Below are 16,541 nucleotides of genomic sequence, written 5' to 3'. Positions count from 1 at the left end.
TATAAGGGAGGAGTAACATGTGTTGATCCTGGCAATTCAAAGTATTCAGGAATGCAGTTATCTTGCAGTCCCTGAAGCAAAGCTTCAGAAGCAACACTTTAGAGCTTGTTATTCTCTTATAATCAATACAAATAGACAACATATCACCCTTCCTCCCCTTTTCACTAAATCAAATGGTGCTCCTTAAAGAAGCAGAATCATTACATGGGAGTGCTCTTGTAAAAGGAAGCAGCTGGCAGGTCTTATATGGACCATATTAATGTGGCTGACAAACAGAGTGAGGCTACACTGTAAGCACTTTTAGCTGGATATAAGCAAGTATCCACTTACTGTTGGTTGCATAACATATGGCGGATGGGGCATCCATGAAGTACTCTGGACCTGCATATCAAATACTTTTAATTAGCACAGAAAAGTTTAAAACAGAACTACAAGATTTGCTTGAAAATATTCTCTCTATTGCAACTTCAGACCTAATTCTGGCAAAAAAGACTTAGTTCATGTAACTCAATGCAAAAATCATTTATGTTTCATAGTTATTGACAAAGGAAAAAGCTTTCAAATTTAATTTGCTAATGTCTTGTACTGAAGTCAGAAGTCTGAGTAATTGCATAACTTCTATGATCCACTCCATTTTATCTCATAAAGCAGTCTGCAATATTCCATGCTGCTCTAATTTTTATTTGTATTGTTTGCTTACATCCATCACTATAATCATGAACATGACATTCACCTGACAGTGCAGAAGACCTAAAATGTTCAAAGTTGATTTTCAAAAGTATCTGTAAGAACTTTCAAAGGCATAACGTTTTCAGAGATTCCAAAATTATTTATTTCATATTCAGTGAGAACTACAGATCTAATCTGGAGTTTCTGAAGTTTATTATAATCTAAAGCTTCAGTAGCAAAGCTGTCTTAAGACGTCCCTGTTCTCCAGGACCAGCTCTTACCAGGGTCATCACGGGATCCATTCCCAACAGAACTCTGTGTGCCTCACCAGAGTCTTTGTTCTGCCTTATGACTGACTTATAGCAGATTTCATGGATATACCAGGTTTACTAACAATTAAATGCACTACAAAGTTGTGCACTTGCAGTGATATCTCAGAGCCATAACTGTCACTTGTTTCAATGCATGACTGCCCCACATGTGACCATAACTCAGATTCAACACCACAAACTGTGTATCCCAGTTTCCTTTTGCATCAATCTGGGCACCACAACACACAGGAAGTACATGTCAGTGCAAGTCATTTGTGGGCACCTCAGTAGCTGTCCTCAAGCTCACAGAGATGGGCATGTGGCATCCTAGACTGAGCATAAGCAAGGATAACTAAAAGAAATTCTCAATGCTTCCAAATCTCAATTCTCCCAGTGTTTTGGGATTTTTTTCATAAATCAAGAGGTGAGAATTATTTATATAACTGCATAATTGTTAAACCTCAACACCTGAGCATTCAACCAGTTCAGTGAAATATCTTTGGAGGCAAAACCAGTGCATATATGTGCAAGCACACTTTTGCTATAAATTTTCTACTAGGAAACTCCACTAGCTCAAATATATTAGAGCTGCCACAGTTTGCTGCTGTTCATTGTTGCCACCTTTGAATCCCTGCAGTTCTCCTCTGTGCCAAGATAAATGCTTTAGAGCTTACATTGCAAACTATCTATAGAGAATGATATGGGTAAAAAAGAAAAACAGAATCAACATTTTTGGTGCAAATGCTTTAGACCATGAACCAATACAATTGTTCTAGTCAAGAGGGCAGAAGGTTGCAACTGTGAACTGTGTAGGAACGATAGGAATAAGTGGATGGATGGCCTGAATTCAGTGGCCTGATTAAGAGGAAGCTCATACAGCTCTCTTAAGCCAGCTTTGCTACTGAGAAGTGTGCCTGTGAGCTGCACCTGTATGTCTCTGGCAATGACATTTCTTTGGTGTTGCCATTTACTAAAAAATAATGAATATATTTCAACAAAAAAAGCCTGTTGTTTGGTGAGTGTTTACATAGCCATCTAAAAGTAAATAGCAAGGAAATGAGAAAATTACAAGAATCATAGATCAAGATTAAAACAACAGTATCAAGTTTTAAAAAAACAAAACAGTGTGTAAGCACATCTTCCTAGAATCATGTGTAAGCAGCAGCCCAATCCATCAAACCAACCCTAACATTAAGAACAACCTGTGCAGGTTTTGGGTAGCTTATCTCAGGTAGGAATCAGGATTGGGAGAACACTGATACTACAGGACAGAAATAACTAAAAAAGGAAAATATATAGCTGATGACCAGCTTCAGAGTGAAGCGATATGTTCCCAGAGAATGGCTAATAATAAAACTATACAATTTTTTTTTTTTTTTTTTTTTTTTTTTTACTTCAATCTCAGAAAACCAGAACATGGCAATAATTTCCCAGTGGAGAGCTGTGAGGGATATGCTGGAAAGAGAAATTCTGACCAACAGATTGTGTGGGAGACTAAAGAAGGGTATGAGAACAGTTATCCTCAAGTAACTTGTTTTGTCAGGGATTAATGGACAAAAATGAGTGCTTTTAAAGGATGCTGTTAGCGAAGCAAATATAGCTAAGGTCAAAAGGTCAAAATACAATGCAGTCAACATAAATTATAAAAAAAGCACATTTTAAAAAAGTTTGACTAATGAAAGAGAGCCAAAAGGACAAAACATTTCAATAAGGATGACAAGTTTCTGCTGCTGTCAACTGGAAATGAAACCAAATGCTGTTTTCTAAAGAAGCTGATTGAAACAAAAAAAATTACTGTGGCTTTCACTGCTTGTGTAAGGAATGCAGGAAACACTTAAAACTCCACACCGAATGATACCTGAATACTACGAGGAAGCTTTTTGTTTAAAGTGTGACTCAAGAGCTCAAGCATCCACCCAATTTTCTGTGGTATACACCCTGCCTTCATCCACATCCAAGACATAATTAACTGGGAAACATAGTAGACAAGCACAAATCTGACGTACCTGATATGTAGAGACAGGGGAAGCAGCAATGAATGGCGTGATTGATGTCTGTGGAATCATGCGGTTTGTTGGAATACTGTACGGTGAGGAATAAAATCTGCAAACAAAGAAGAAAAGCGAGATTTTTTGAACCTTTCGACTGCTAGGCTCTGACTGACTAATTCACTGCCTCCCAGGCAAAGACAAAAAGAGTCTACGTTGGTAATTATGTCCATCTATTTCCAAAACCACAATAAAGAAGATGTGATGGCTCCACTGAACAGATCTGGGAAATGGAAAGGAGGAGGAATATTTACACAACGCGTATCTTTTTCACTTCAGCTAACACAAATACAGAACTTCACAGTACAAGAAGTAATTATCTGAAACGTAAAGACAGCTGATTTTCCAGAGTTCTACCTAGTGGAAGGAAATTTCTTACACAATATCAAAGACAATATTACTGATTTCATTTTTACATGCAGCATTGGTTTTTTTTCAGTTCTTATTGCTTTAGTGCTGAGAATAACACATCCCATATACATGCCCGAATTATTTTATGAAGAGATAGCTACAAAAATTCTGGCTGAATTTTTCATATTCATCTAGGCAGAGAGCAAAAAATCCACCTTCAGGAATTATGACTTTAAATGCCTAAGGCAGCACTGAATAGCTCAGATTTAGTTGTTTTTATTTCCACAGTTGCATGCTATGAAAAAATTGCACTATCTCTTGCTTGATGGTAATAAATGTTGTAATTCTTCTCCTTCCCTGTGGATTAATGATTATTGATTGATTATTGATTTTATCACTTGGAAAATATCTCTACTGGTCAATTGTCTAAGTACTCAATATCTGTGTACTTTTAAAGATTTTTGCATTTGATCGTTTTTTTATTTTTAACTGCAAGCCATGCAGACCTTTCTCACATAGTGTGCTCCAGCTTTATGAGTAACAGAAGATTTTGCACATATTCTCTCGTGTAACAGTGAGGTGGATTACACTCCCTGCCCTTTTATGTTTTTTTCCTCCCCACTCAGAGGCAATCAACAGTAGCTTTCCATGAGAGCCACACAACAACAACAAAATATCATTACTGGTGTTTAAACAAGTGCTCTATTTCCTGATCACCCTGGCATCCTGGATTTAGTACTAATCAGTCTAGTTCAGACTGGATGCATTCATTCTGGGTTCAGGCTCAACCAGCCACCAACTTCACCCAACCAATAGCCACAGAAAAACAGGCTGCTGTCTTTGAAGGTTGGGTGGAAACATTCAAAGTTAGGAGTGGAAAGGGAGACAGAAAAGCAATCATTTGTTCTCTCTATTCCAAATAAGATTTTAAAATGCCAAAAGCAGCAGGTGGTGTCTGAGTGATTTTTTGCTTAATAGAAATATATTGCTATTTTAGGAACATTTATCTGCCCTCACAATGCTCACACAGTGACTATTTTAAAACTGTGCCTTTGCCCAATTTTATATATATCCTATTAGGAGAATTTAGCAGCATTTGTATCCCACTGGTTGTATCAAATATTAAGTTCACACAGCATTAGTGGGGAAAGGATTTTTACAGCACTAGCCAGGTTAACCTATGGCATTGGAATGATGCATATGTTATCTAAGTCCTGTTACAGGGGTCTTCTTCCAGATCAAGGTTAACCACAAATCACTTTGCCTATGCTGTTGCTAAGTGGGTGAACTAAGAAATACTGTATGTGGCAAGCAAAACCACTCAATGGCAGAGTGATAGAATTCACTCTAGGTAAAATGTATAATAGAAATACCTGTAAACCTCTTGAGTTGAAGGACAGTACAAAACCAAAGCTCTTTTGAGAAAAGAAACATCTTTCTTCATTCTGTTCTCACTCTCTCCATCAGCCTGGCACTGATGCTCACCCATACTCATACTGCATATGAACAGCTTGGACAAAGACGACTGCAGGGGACAAACAACTTTCCATTTGGATGTAGTGCTGACTCTTTGGAATGAACTCTCCAGTAAATCCCAGCAAATACTACCAAATTTACAGATAATGTGTGCTAAGCCAAGAACTTGATAGACAGCTAACCATTTCAGTTTCAGCTTAGAGATGCATTTATCTGAATAGTGCATAAGCTTGTAGAATATACACTCTGGTAATATGAAAAATACCACCCTTCCAACACCCCTGCCAATACCATTTATCTGTCACAGTTTGGAATGTACTCAAATAAGCATCAAATAAAACATACTATCAAGACACTCAGCTATACTGTGAAAATGCCTGTACCAGAGAGTTGAAGAAGAGAAAGAAAGGAAATCTGATTCAGCAAATTGCAATGTTCTCACACAATCCAGGTAACATATTTCAATTTTAATATTAATAAACCAAGTTTAAAAACTTGAGTCACTATAACAGGCTGTAGGTCAAACATCAGGAATCCCTTACACCCAGAGACAAGGTTTGTCTTCTTGACGCAGCATAACTTGTACCCAAAGGGACCTAAAAAAGGATGGGAATCTCTGCCACATATGAAGTACAGTGGTATGGTGCAGATATGTATCGTGGGCTACCCACTGGGCACAGAATCAAATGGAGCTCACTCTGGGAGCAAGATGTTCAATCTTCCACAGTGCTGGAGCCATGCAGTGCCCTGGCAGGGCCTCCTTCCAAAGCGGACTCAAGTCAATCTCATCCATGGGACACAAAGGTATCTCCCCAAATCCCCTTTATATACCAATAGGCTAATATCCTCATATGCTATTGTCATAAGTGAGATGCTGGGGAGCTGATGAAATACAAGAAGAGCAAAAATGAAAGAATGGCCTCATGGCCTCTTCTGGTGTAAAGCCTACAGCATCACAACAAGACAGGCTGCTGCTGACCTTGTTATTAGGCTTTCTATTTTTTTTTTTTTTTTAAGGCACAGAGACAGATGACATAAGGTGAAAGATGAATGTTGTGGGTAAGTCCAAGGGAATACAGCATTCTCAGTCATCTGAATTGAAACATCAGAAAGAGAATAGGAAAGAGGCTATATACTGTACTGGCTTTGACTAATTTTTGATATATTGTTGGATTATGCCTCCAAGTCTCTTGGCACTAAAATATACAATATTTGGTACTGTACTTTGAAAGCTGTAGGTAGTTGAAAGCTTTGTGGTAGTTGAGCTGTGGGATCTGAGAAGAGTTGTCCAAAAGGTTCAGCAGCATTTTCTGCAAATGCAGTTTGCATCCTTATATTGGCCTGTGCAGTTCCTTTGCAGGTGCAAGGTCCCTGCACCTCAGCTGCAATTGCTTAGAAGCAAGAGTGTAGAAAGACAGGTGACAGGGACACAGCAAAATGGGTGCTGTCCTAGTATTAAAACCAGACCTTTTCAGCAAGCCTGGATTCTATAAGCACAGCAAAATCTCATTAGTAGGAGGCAAAAAGATGTTCCTGTATGTTACTGAAAAAGGGCTTGTAAAGGGCTCTCACTGTTCTTAAGAAAAAGATCCACATTTCCAGTACATCATCAGGTACACACAGGCAATGCTTTCAGAACAGTTTCTGCTGCTTAATAGACAAAGCACATATTCCCTTCCAACATCAACCCTCTCTCTGCATTTGGGGACTGCATTATTTGTAGCGTCTGGTCGCTATTTCCCTGCCAAAAAATAGGAAAAAAAGATCCATATGGTTCCCATCCTATGGGGGAATGTGCAAGCTTCCACACAGAATCTGCACAAGAGCAAGACCCTATTTGCACTGCAATAAACACCATTTGCTCATGCTTCTTGCCTGAAGGCAGTACTGAAAAAGTTAGATTCATAAATAGTATCCTGGGGCTCACATAATGTAAGAGTATTACCAAGCGTTATCAAGGCAGCAATTTTCTGTTGCAATAAGCCACAGAGTCAGATGTTTGAGATGAAAAAACCTATCTGAATACTGAGCCCATTGGCCAGCAAACGTGCAGTATAGTCCCCCAGATAGCAGATATTAAACTGATACAGTACATCTCAGCCTTAGTCAAATGGCCAGGAGGAATCAAGCCTCAGGAACAGTTTAAATGAGCATCCTTCCTTACAGTGCAAGTACAAGAGCTCTATTTTGTTCATTGTATGAGTGCATTAAACCACTAAAACAATATTAATGCCACAAATTGAAAAATCAATACCATATTACAATAGGCATACTTTTCCCCCAAAATAAAACCTGAGTACTTTTGTAAATGCAATTCAAACAAAAAATTGATTATAAAACAAAAGAGGCACTGAGAGATTGACAGGGGAAAAGAGCTTACCTACTGAAGTATGTGCTTACCACATCTTCAGTAACTCAGACTTCAATGCTCCACTCCTTTATACCAGTGTTATGCTGATGTAACTCCACTGCATGCTTAAACAGAGTTACATGGGTATAAAAACAATATAATGAAGTGGGGAATCAAGCTTTACAATATAATAGACTTGGTAGAAAATTATCTGTTCCTTTGTGGGGAAAAAACCTTTGCTATTTTTAGTGAAAGCTTCTCTCTCTCTCTCTTTTGTTTCATTCCTGCTATAGATTTTCAAGGCAAATATGCAGTTATACAGTAATAAAAGTGATAGTACTACACCAGCAGCAATGAGAAACCATCTTTTCATCTAGACAAGAGTTCAGCTCTGTCCTGAGGTTTGGTTATGCAACAACTCAAAACCTAATTTAATCCAGGCCTTTCAAAAAGCTGGGATTTTTCAATACCAACTCATAACAACTGCAGAGCAAATCTCTCTAGCAGGCTTCTATACTCCATATAACCCTGTGTGGACTCAGCAATGTGCATCAAATTGCAGCTATCAACACTATAAAGAACTCTAATAGATAGAATCACAGAAATTTCAGGGTTGGAAGGGAAAAAGATCAACTTGTTCCCACCCCCCTCCCGTGGGCAGGGACACCTCCCAGTAGATCAGGTTGCTCAGAGCTCTGTCCAGCCTGGCCTTAAAAACTTCCAGGGATGGGGCTTCCAGTACCTCTCTGGGCAACCTGTTTGAGTATTTCACCACCTGCATGGTGAAGAACTTCTTCCTAACTGCTCTCCTCTAGTTTGAATCCATTCCCCCTAGTCCTATCAAAAAAATTGGACAAAAATACCTGACATCCAAACAATTCCATCACCAGCTTTCTTGTAGTCCCCCTTCAGACACTGGAAGGCTACAATAAGGTCTCCTTTGAACCTTCTCCTCTCCAGACTGAATAATCCCAACTCTCTCACTCTGTCTTCACAGCAGAGCTGCTCCAGCCCTCTGATCATCCTCATGGCCCTTCCCTGGGCACGCTCCAGCATGTCCATGTTTCTCCTGTAACAGGGAACTGGACACAGTACTCCAAGTGGGGTCTCATGAGGGCACAGTAGAAGGGGAGAATCCCTTCCCTCAACCTTCTGGCCACTCTTCTCTTGATGCAGCCAAGGATCTGGTTGGCTTTTTGGGCTTCAAGTTTACACTGTTGGCTCTTGTTGAACTTTTCATCCACCAGCACTTCTAAGTCCTTTTCCTCAGGGCAATGTCAACAGGTGCAGTTAATCTCCCTTTTTAAAGTTTTAATGGTAATTTTTGCCTCACCTGAATGTTCTCCTCCGACTGGGTATTTTTACATTTCCAATCTCCAGCCTCAGTTCACAAAGCTCCATGCTGGTGGGCACCCAAAGAACTGAGTAACTCATGCTTGTCACAGCATATGAACAAGTTCTGAGCTGTGTGTATGGTCAACATCTGCTTAACTTGACAGCATCAAACATATCTGATATTAGAAAGTTGTCCTTGTTTTACAAACCCTTGGGTAACATTGCTCCACACAAACCTTAATGCCAAAGCATTAGGCATCTTTTTACCTACCCACAGGGTGGTTATGGGGACACCATCAAGACAGCTTTGTGCTCGCTTCCAGACTCACCATTTGTCCTCACCATTAGGAAGAGCAGCATGTTTACCTAACACCCTTTCACTGACAGTTAAGTTAACCTGTTTTACTTTATATTTTTTAAAAGTATTTAGCTCTCTTTCATCATGGACACACACCTGGTATGATACCCATGTCTTGCATCAGTGAGCAAAAAATTGCATTTGCACATTTTACAAGCAAAGCAGCAGTGTGCTCCTGGACTTGACTAAAATAAAAGTCATGAACTAGATTTTTATTGTACTTGCACATAAAGAGTTTTATGAAAAATAGTAAAAAATTATAACTACAGGGTATGTAAGCACTATTAAGTGAATGCCTGGGGAGCTAAAAAGAAACTGTGTAACTAAAGGGTCCTGGTGATCCACAGCTGACAGCATTTTAAAAATGTAACCAAAGGATGAAACAGCAGTTGTGGAGCTTTTGGTGGATAAATCAAATTTTCCACATAGTAAGAGCTTCTCCTCATGATACTGCACACAATCAAGATCTCACCATAAGAGCATTTTGAATGTGATGGTTTTGTCCTGATGAAATTGAAAATATTTTGATACTGTAGAAAGAAGAGAGAAGCCAAAGTGGTAATTGTCACTTTTAGAGAGATATATAGTGCTGCAGTTTATTTCATACTTTACAAATAAAGGAGCATTAAAAAAAAAAAACCTGCAGGGCTGAAATTCTCCACTGGATACTATTTCTTTTCCCAATGATCAGTGACAGCGTGTTCAAACCACTGTCTGACCAACTGATCGGTGAGCAGCCTGAACACCTCAGCAGTCTGGGGACTCTCTGATACAAATAATGTCTGATTCTGAGATAAACTTCATAAGTAAAAAATATATCCTTGCAGTAAAATTACATTCCTCTCAAAGGATCATTCAAATTACAGTTTCCAAAACATTCACGCCACTAATATGCAGAAGTTCTTTTGAAATAAAAGCCAGTTGTCTGGATAAAACACTGCTGGATTGTGAACTACTGATGATTTTATTTATAGCCTATAATGTGTTACCAGCTGAAAAGTATGATGATAGATAAGAAAGGCTTGTTTGGGAGGTCAGCACAAGTCTGAAATCACAACTCTGCAAAACTGTTTTTTTCTGAAGTGCTCTGGTTTGGCTGCTTCCTCCATGACATGTGGACATCACAAAGCCTACAAAGCTACTGCTTGTAAAGGACAGTTAAGTAAAATATGCTATATACATATATTTTTTTATTTTTTTTTAGAGCTACTGAAAGTGTTAGGTATCTTCCAAATGCTTTATCTGATAGTGCCCTAGCAAATATGTAACAAATAAACCCATTATCATCTGTATCTATGCATTCGCCCCTCCAGCTGGAGAATGCAGACAGGAGTATACATGGGATTTGATAATCATATCAACCACCTCTCTGATCAGAGAGTGACTGTCAAAGAGTTTAGGGCCAAACCTCCTGCTTCTCTTCAAATTGTTGTTAGCTTATCTGAAAGGATAGCTAGATTCCAAGGTTCTGCTTTTCTAGCTCATGGATTAATTGGAAATTTAATCATAAAGGTAAATAATATAATGCTATGACTTCTCTGCTAAATTTGAAAAAAACCTCTACAATTCTTTGTGTCAGCAAAAGTAGTGGAGAACCTAAGAATGTTGCTCAGAATTTTACCCCTAAATCCCATCTGCTTACACAGTAATTTAAGGTCTTCGCCCTGTTTGGCATTTCTATTCAGAAAATGCCATGGAAGCCATCCAGCCTGCAGAGAGAACCCCAGATAAAATAACAGCTCTATTAGGCAAAGCATGCTGGAATCTTCAATCATTATTTTAACAAAAGTGAAGTCAGGAAAGGGAAATTTTACTGCTTTCCATTTCATGACAGAGAGACCTTAAAAACCCCATCCACTACTATTTGCCAAATAGAGATGGAAACTATTAGGAAAAACAACTTCCCATTCAAATGGCTCTTACAAACGAGGGTGTAACAGCAAAAGGGAAACTAAAAGAAGAACTTGAAAACAGCATTACATGCTTCAGACAAATTATGACTGAGTGAATTTGCTTCCGAGTAAGTTTCACCACAAAGAGAGAAAACAGTAGATGACATTTGAAATAAGTTTTTAAAAGCCATAAGAAAACATGCATTCCTTACCCATTCTGTATAGCAGCTGTTGGATCGTAAGTCAAAGCCATGCCAGCCTGCACATAGTTAGGGAAGAAAAACAGATTTTTACTATTATTGCAGGGAAAATAAACCCCAAACAAAAACCCAACAAACAAACAAAAATAGACATTAAACATATTCTTAGCCAATATGAGTAAAAACTGAATGCTACTTAGATGGAAATCTAAATTCTCCAGGGAAGCTCATACGGCCCAAAGCAGCATGGACAGATTGGATGCCTTCCCTGCCTGAGTGATCACTGAGAAACAGTTATGCTCAGTATGTTGGCTGTCATCTCACCATAACATTGAGCCAAATGGTGGTTTAGTTGCACGAGTACCAACTAATAACTCCACTGAGATAGATGTGTTTGAATTTGATTTCTCACTGTAACAAGGTGGGGGCAAATGTTGAGAGAAAGGTAAATATTCTAGAGCCAACTCCACAAAAGGCTTTTCAGGAAGGAGTCCCATCTTTGCAACAAAGGTCACACCTTGTGTGACCCCAGCCTACCATTTCCCTGGGCTGTCACTCGTACTTACAGTTAATTCATTACCATGAGACAAGAAACAAAAAGTGGGCTGTCCAACCAAAAAAAAAGGTGCTTGAGCTTTTAAACAAGGCTTTTAAGATACTTCAGAGGTCTGGACAGTGAAAGACTTTGTTAATGAGCTACATAGAGCCTTTCAACTGCCTTTCACCCCCAAGCAGACAGTGACCTGTGCGAAAGGATTTGACAGCATCAAAACAGCATCCAGTTAGCAACTATCAGCAACACCACCATCAGCAGACCTATCCACAGGCACTGCAGGAAAGGCAGGGAGAGAGCAGGGCTGCAGACTGAATTTCCTCTTCCACCTTATGTTCCAAGAGTGCAGTAGTCGCCATGGAGGAAGCACAAGCTTTTACCTTAGTATTTAGGATGTAGGACTGACAATCTCTCCTCTCACACACAGCGTTTGCTTTAACTTTTTGTCACATTCATTTATTTTTCTTCCCCTCCCTTTGTGAAACACTTGCCATGGTAAGACACTACCGGGAGGTGGGAACACATCCCCTTGTATGGTGGGGCTAGAAGCAGAGAGAAGAGGCCACCCAGCACTCCAGATGTTGCGCTGCCTTTGGGAGCAGCTAAAAAAATGGCCATGGCACCATCTCACCCCAAGGCACTGTATTTCTCTCTGCTTGTACAGACCATAGGCTCACTGCCTGAGACAGGAGGGAGCAGCATTTGCTTCAAGGACAGGTGCTTTACCAACCACGTGTTAGGGTCTGAGCTCCTGGTGGGAGATTTTAGTGCCCCTGGACTCATCTACCAAAGCACTTTGGAATAACAGCATCTGCCCCCTTCCAGATGGCTGCTCAGACAGGTCAGAAAAGTTTTTGGACTTGTCCAGCATCCAAGCAGGCAGGTGAGCAGACAGGGTAAAAGCTCTGGAGAGATGCCAGCAGAGAGCAGGCAGCACTCCTGGAAGAGCCAGGTGAGCTGGGCAGCTGCAGACTGGTCTGAGATGGTCCAAATTCCTGGAGGCCAAAAATAATTTCTGATCTGGAAGGTTAGGCTTCACACTACCTTATGTAGCCAAAAATTTTTTATTCATGTCACTATTAAATCTGAATATTTTTTCTCGTTATTCTTTTAAGCAGATTTGAGAGGATATGCTTTGCTTATTGAGAATGCCATTACTTAATAAAATATGTACCACTCACAATCAAAGGATAATTCAGGAGACTAAAGCCAAGAACACATGGCTATGTCTTTAAAATGTGTTGATTTCATATGTAGAAAAATAAAAATGGCTATTTCAGCAAGTTTAAAATGTCAAGAGATTCAAATTTAGGATGACCTCATTGCTAATTCTGAGATTAAAAATAAGTTAGCTAGAAAATCATGTGGGATGGTGATATGCTTATTAATCTTATACCTTATATGTTTTCAGCAGTTTACATTGTTTGGTAACAATCTGGGACTGTGTTGCATTAATTAATAATGGAAAGCTATACAGTTCATCCCAAAAGAGAGCCAAAAAAAAACTTGAATATCATAAACATTTTTCATCTGCAATGTATTTCTTTTCCTTTCTCTTTTCAACACTTGTAAAATTTGTTATTGCACTCTTTTTTTTTATTCCTGTGCTGGTAAAGACAACTTACACAGTATGTACAAGCCCTTGAGGGACAGAAAAATTAGGTCTAACAATGCTTTACAAACTTCAAAATAACTTATTCTCTACAAATGAAGGTGTTGACATTTTAACGTATCATCATGCATTTACTCAATACTAAGAAAAAAAAACCCTTCAGATCCCTCAGGAAAGGGGAGATCCAAGCTTTCTAAATAAAGAAGTTTCTAGATCTAATGGTCTTCAGCGTTGCCTGAAGCTCACCGTATCCTTTACATTAATGTGACCTGGGGACAACGTCACAGCAAGGGAGGGAAGGGGAGAAAAGGGAAAAATGAACAGTTGCTCTTATTTTACTTTCTTGGGCATAAATAAGCACGAGTCTTTTTTTTTTTTTTGGTCTCTTTTGCCAGACGACTTTCAACAAGACAAGAGGGCATGGTCTTAAGTTGTGCCAGGGGAAGCTTAAGTTAGATATGAGAAAGAATTTCTTTACAGAGAGAGTGATCAAGCATTGGATTGGGCTGCTCAGGGAAGTAGTGGATTCTCCGTCCCTGGAGATATTTAAAAAGAGACTGGATGTGGCACTCAGTGCCATGGTCTAGCAACCGCAATGGTGGTTCAAGGGTTGGACTCGATGATCTCTGAGGTCCATTCCAACCCAGCCAATTCTATGATTCTATGATTCTATGAGGGTGAAGAAAGGATAAACTACAGCAGTTCTTTCACCCGAGCCCTAACAATGCTCAGTGGATAGGCAAGACCTACAAGCACAGATTTATGCTGCTTACAGTTACTTGTCTCATGGATATTTGTGCATTTGGTCATGCACAGACCCTCAGCTTGCCCTCCAGCCCCATCACACCTCTGACTCGTGTTTGGGTGTATGCAGACAAACTGCACATACTCAATTCTCTCCATATTGGCATCACATCCATTACATATTACTGGTATAAAAAGATACTGCTGTGGGCCTGGCAAGCATGAAATATGAAAGACTAGACACTCATCTCATTATTTATGCTCCATCTCCATACTGCACACTGACAGATTACCAGAATCTATTCAGGTACTTCAGCAGTGACCACTATAAATATCACGATCCCATTTGTCGATAAATGAAAGTTTCATATTAGAGAAATCTGACACAGTGTATGGGAAAACGTGCATATGGCACACCACCTACAGTTTGCCCAGTAATATTGCTAATATCCCCCATCACAAAATAGCCTTAAACAGCTGCTGTTTCAAATAGCTGCTAACAGAAGACTGTTTACTTCTTTCTCATCAAGTTGTGTAATTCCTCCCTACAAAATTATGCTGGCTGGAAGCCCAGGAGAAAAACAGTTAGCCTGGACCAGTGAAAGATTTATGGTCTGAAGCATCCTCATTCATCAGGAATAAAAACTGATGAGCAATAATAACTTACTGGAAAATTGTCTGCACTTTCCTCCATAGCACACAAACAAGAATTCCAAAAATACCAAACATAGAATATTAGGCTTGGCCTTGGACTTCTACATGATACAGTTCAAGTTTATTCTGTCAAAAATGAAGAATTGAATATAGATGTCACTGTGCTTAATGCAGTATCAACTGTACTGAGGCACTGACGGATGCACTTATAGCAGTCCTCAGTTGTGCTCAAGAGTATTTTCTTCCAGGTCTTTTCACCCACTGTTTTGCTCACGTTTCAGTGGAAGGACAGGGTCTTATTCTTTCTGATAGTGATACTTCCTTATGAAATGACACCTGAGAGGCAGTGGCATTGATGATGGAATGCCACTTTATGAAAATATTTGTCAGATAAATCTGCATAAAGGAACAATCAAACCACAGAACCCTTATGTCACTCAACCAGATAATGGACCTATACTCAGGTACTGAATGAAAATTCTGCACCTCGACATTTCAATAGGCAATCCCTTTAAGTAATTCATAAAAGGCATATATACTATTAGTTCCATACAGAAAAATAAAGATGCTCTCAGTCCTGTGTACAGATTTGTAGTCCCCAACACAAGAAAAATATAGACCTGTTGGAGAGGGTCCAGAAAAGGGCCACAAGATCAAAAGGCTGGAGCACCTCTGCTATAAAGACAGACTGAAAGTGTTGAGCCTACTCAGTCAGGAGAAGGGAAGGCTCTGAGGAGACCTTATAGTGGCTTTCCAGTACATAAAAGGACCCTAAAGGAAAGCTAGGGTGAGAGGATATACTCTCACCAGAGAGGATAGTGAAATGACAAGGGGTAATGGCTTTAAATTAAATGAGAGAAGATTTAGGTTAGATATTAGGAAAAAATTCTTTACCATGAGGGTAGTAAGACACTGGAATAGGTTGCCTGGGGGGGTTGTTGATGTCCCATCCCTGGAAGTGTTTAAGGCCAGGGTGGATGAAGCTTTATGTAGTCTGGTCTATTGAGAGTTGTCCCTGCCCTTGCAGGGGGGTTGGACCTTGATGATTTTTAAGGTCCCATCCAACCCTAATTATCCTATGATATGATTCTATGATTACTTAACTAGACTATACAGAATGTCACAAATGAAATAAAAATAAAACCAGCTTATTTAAAATATTGATTTTTTTAAAGACTATTCAAACCATATCTGTTTACTTACCACTTATTTTTACCGAAGTATCTGAACTTAGGACAAAGGAATGAACCTTTTGCTATTTTGCTATTTAAATTTAATCCCTTTCCTTCAATAAAGAGTAGAAAATATCAGAAAGTGTCTGGAAGGTGAAGGTTCCCCCAGGAAGTTTGAAGGACTTTGTTCAACACTTTATTTTGAAAAGTTTTCCATGGGCAAAGACAAGTTACTCTGTTTCTGTTTTTTTCCCTCTTTTTGTTATGATTTGAACATAAATGTGCACATTTGCCTCATTAAAAAGACTCTTAGACTGTCACATTTGCATAGGTTATGTAAATTTTATTTTTAAATATCTCAAAAAAATTATTAAGTTGTTGAGTGATTATTAAAAAAAAATATCACATCTTCACTACCATGTGAAATAAAGTGGGTTTATTATTTCCCTTTCAAATTTCTCTGAACCTTAAAAAAAACAACCTTTATCAACCCAGAATCCATCTTCCAGAAAACAGAAATATCTATAAATGACCATACTTTATGCTGCATGATATCTTCTTTGCATGATTCACCACCATGCTATTAACTTCTCTCAGTGTACATGTCTTTTCTTCACTGTATTCAATATTTCACTGTAATGTTGACCTATTGCAGAGATGTCTCACACCTCTTCCTCAGATGAGACTCTCTTAGAACCTGATTTGGCCAGCTTATGCCAGGTACTGGAGCACCTGCACAAAGTAAGGCTGCTGCCACTTCAGAATTTCATATTATGCAGGAGACTACAGTCCCATTGAGAAAAACCAGAGACCTAT

At 39.1% G+C, this 16,541-nt stretch overlaps 1 protein-coding gene across 2 annotated transcripts in view; it reads right to left on the bottom strand.

The window, feature by feature from the left end:
• RBMS3 (RNA binding motif single stranded interacting protein 3) overlaps positions 1-16,541 on the bottom strand; it is a 706,020-nt gene that overhangs the window by 60,774 nt on the left and 628,705 nt on the right. For both annotated transcript variants that reach the window (XM_030445801.1, XM_008504366.2), the window contains 3 exons: positions 11,003-11,049; positions 2,987-3,083; positions 331-381 (listed from right to left, as the gene is read on the bottom strand). In XM_030445801.1, coding sequence (XP_030301661.1) covers positions 331-381; positions 2,987-3,083; positions 11,003-11,049 — 195 coding nt within the window. The remainder of the gene's footprint in view (positions 1-330; positions 382-2,986; positions 3,084-11,002; positions 11,050-16,541) is intronic.

This window comes from Calypte anna, chromosome 2 (genome assembly GCF_003957555.1).
Source record: "Calypte anna isolate BGI_N300 chromosome 2, bCalAnn1_v1.p, whole genome shotgun sequence".
Taxonomy (NCBI): domain Eukaryota; kingdom Metazoa; phylum Chordata; class Aves; order Apodiformes; family Trochilidae; genus Calypte; species Calypte anna.
Note: the sequence above shows the minus strand (reverse complement) of the source record. Positions and strands in the feature narration are given on the sequence as shown.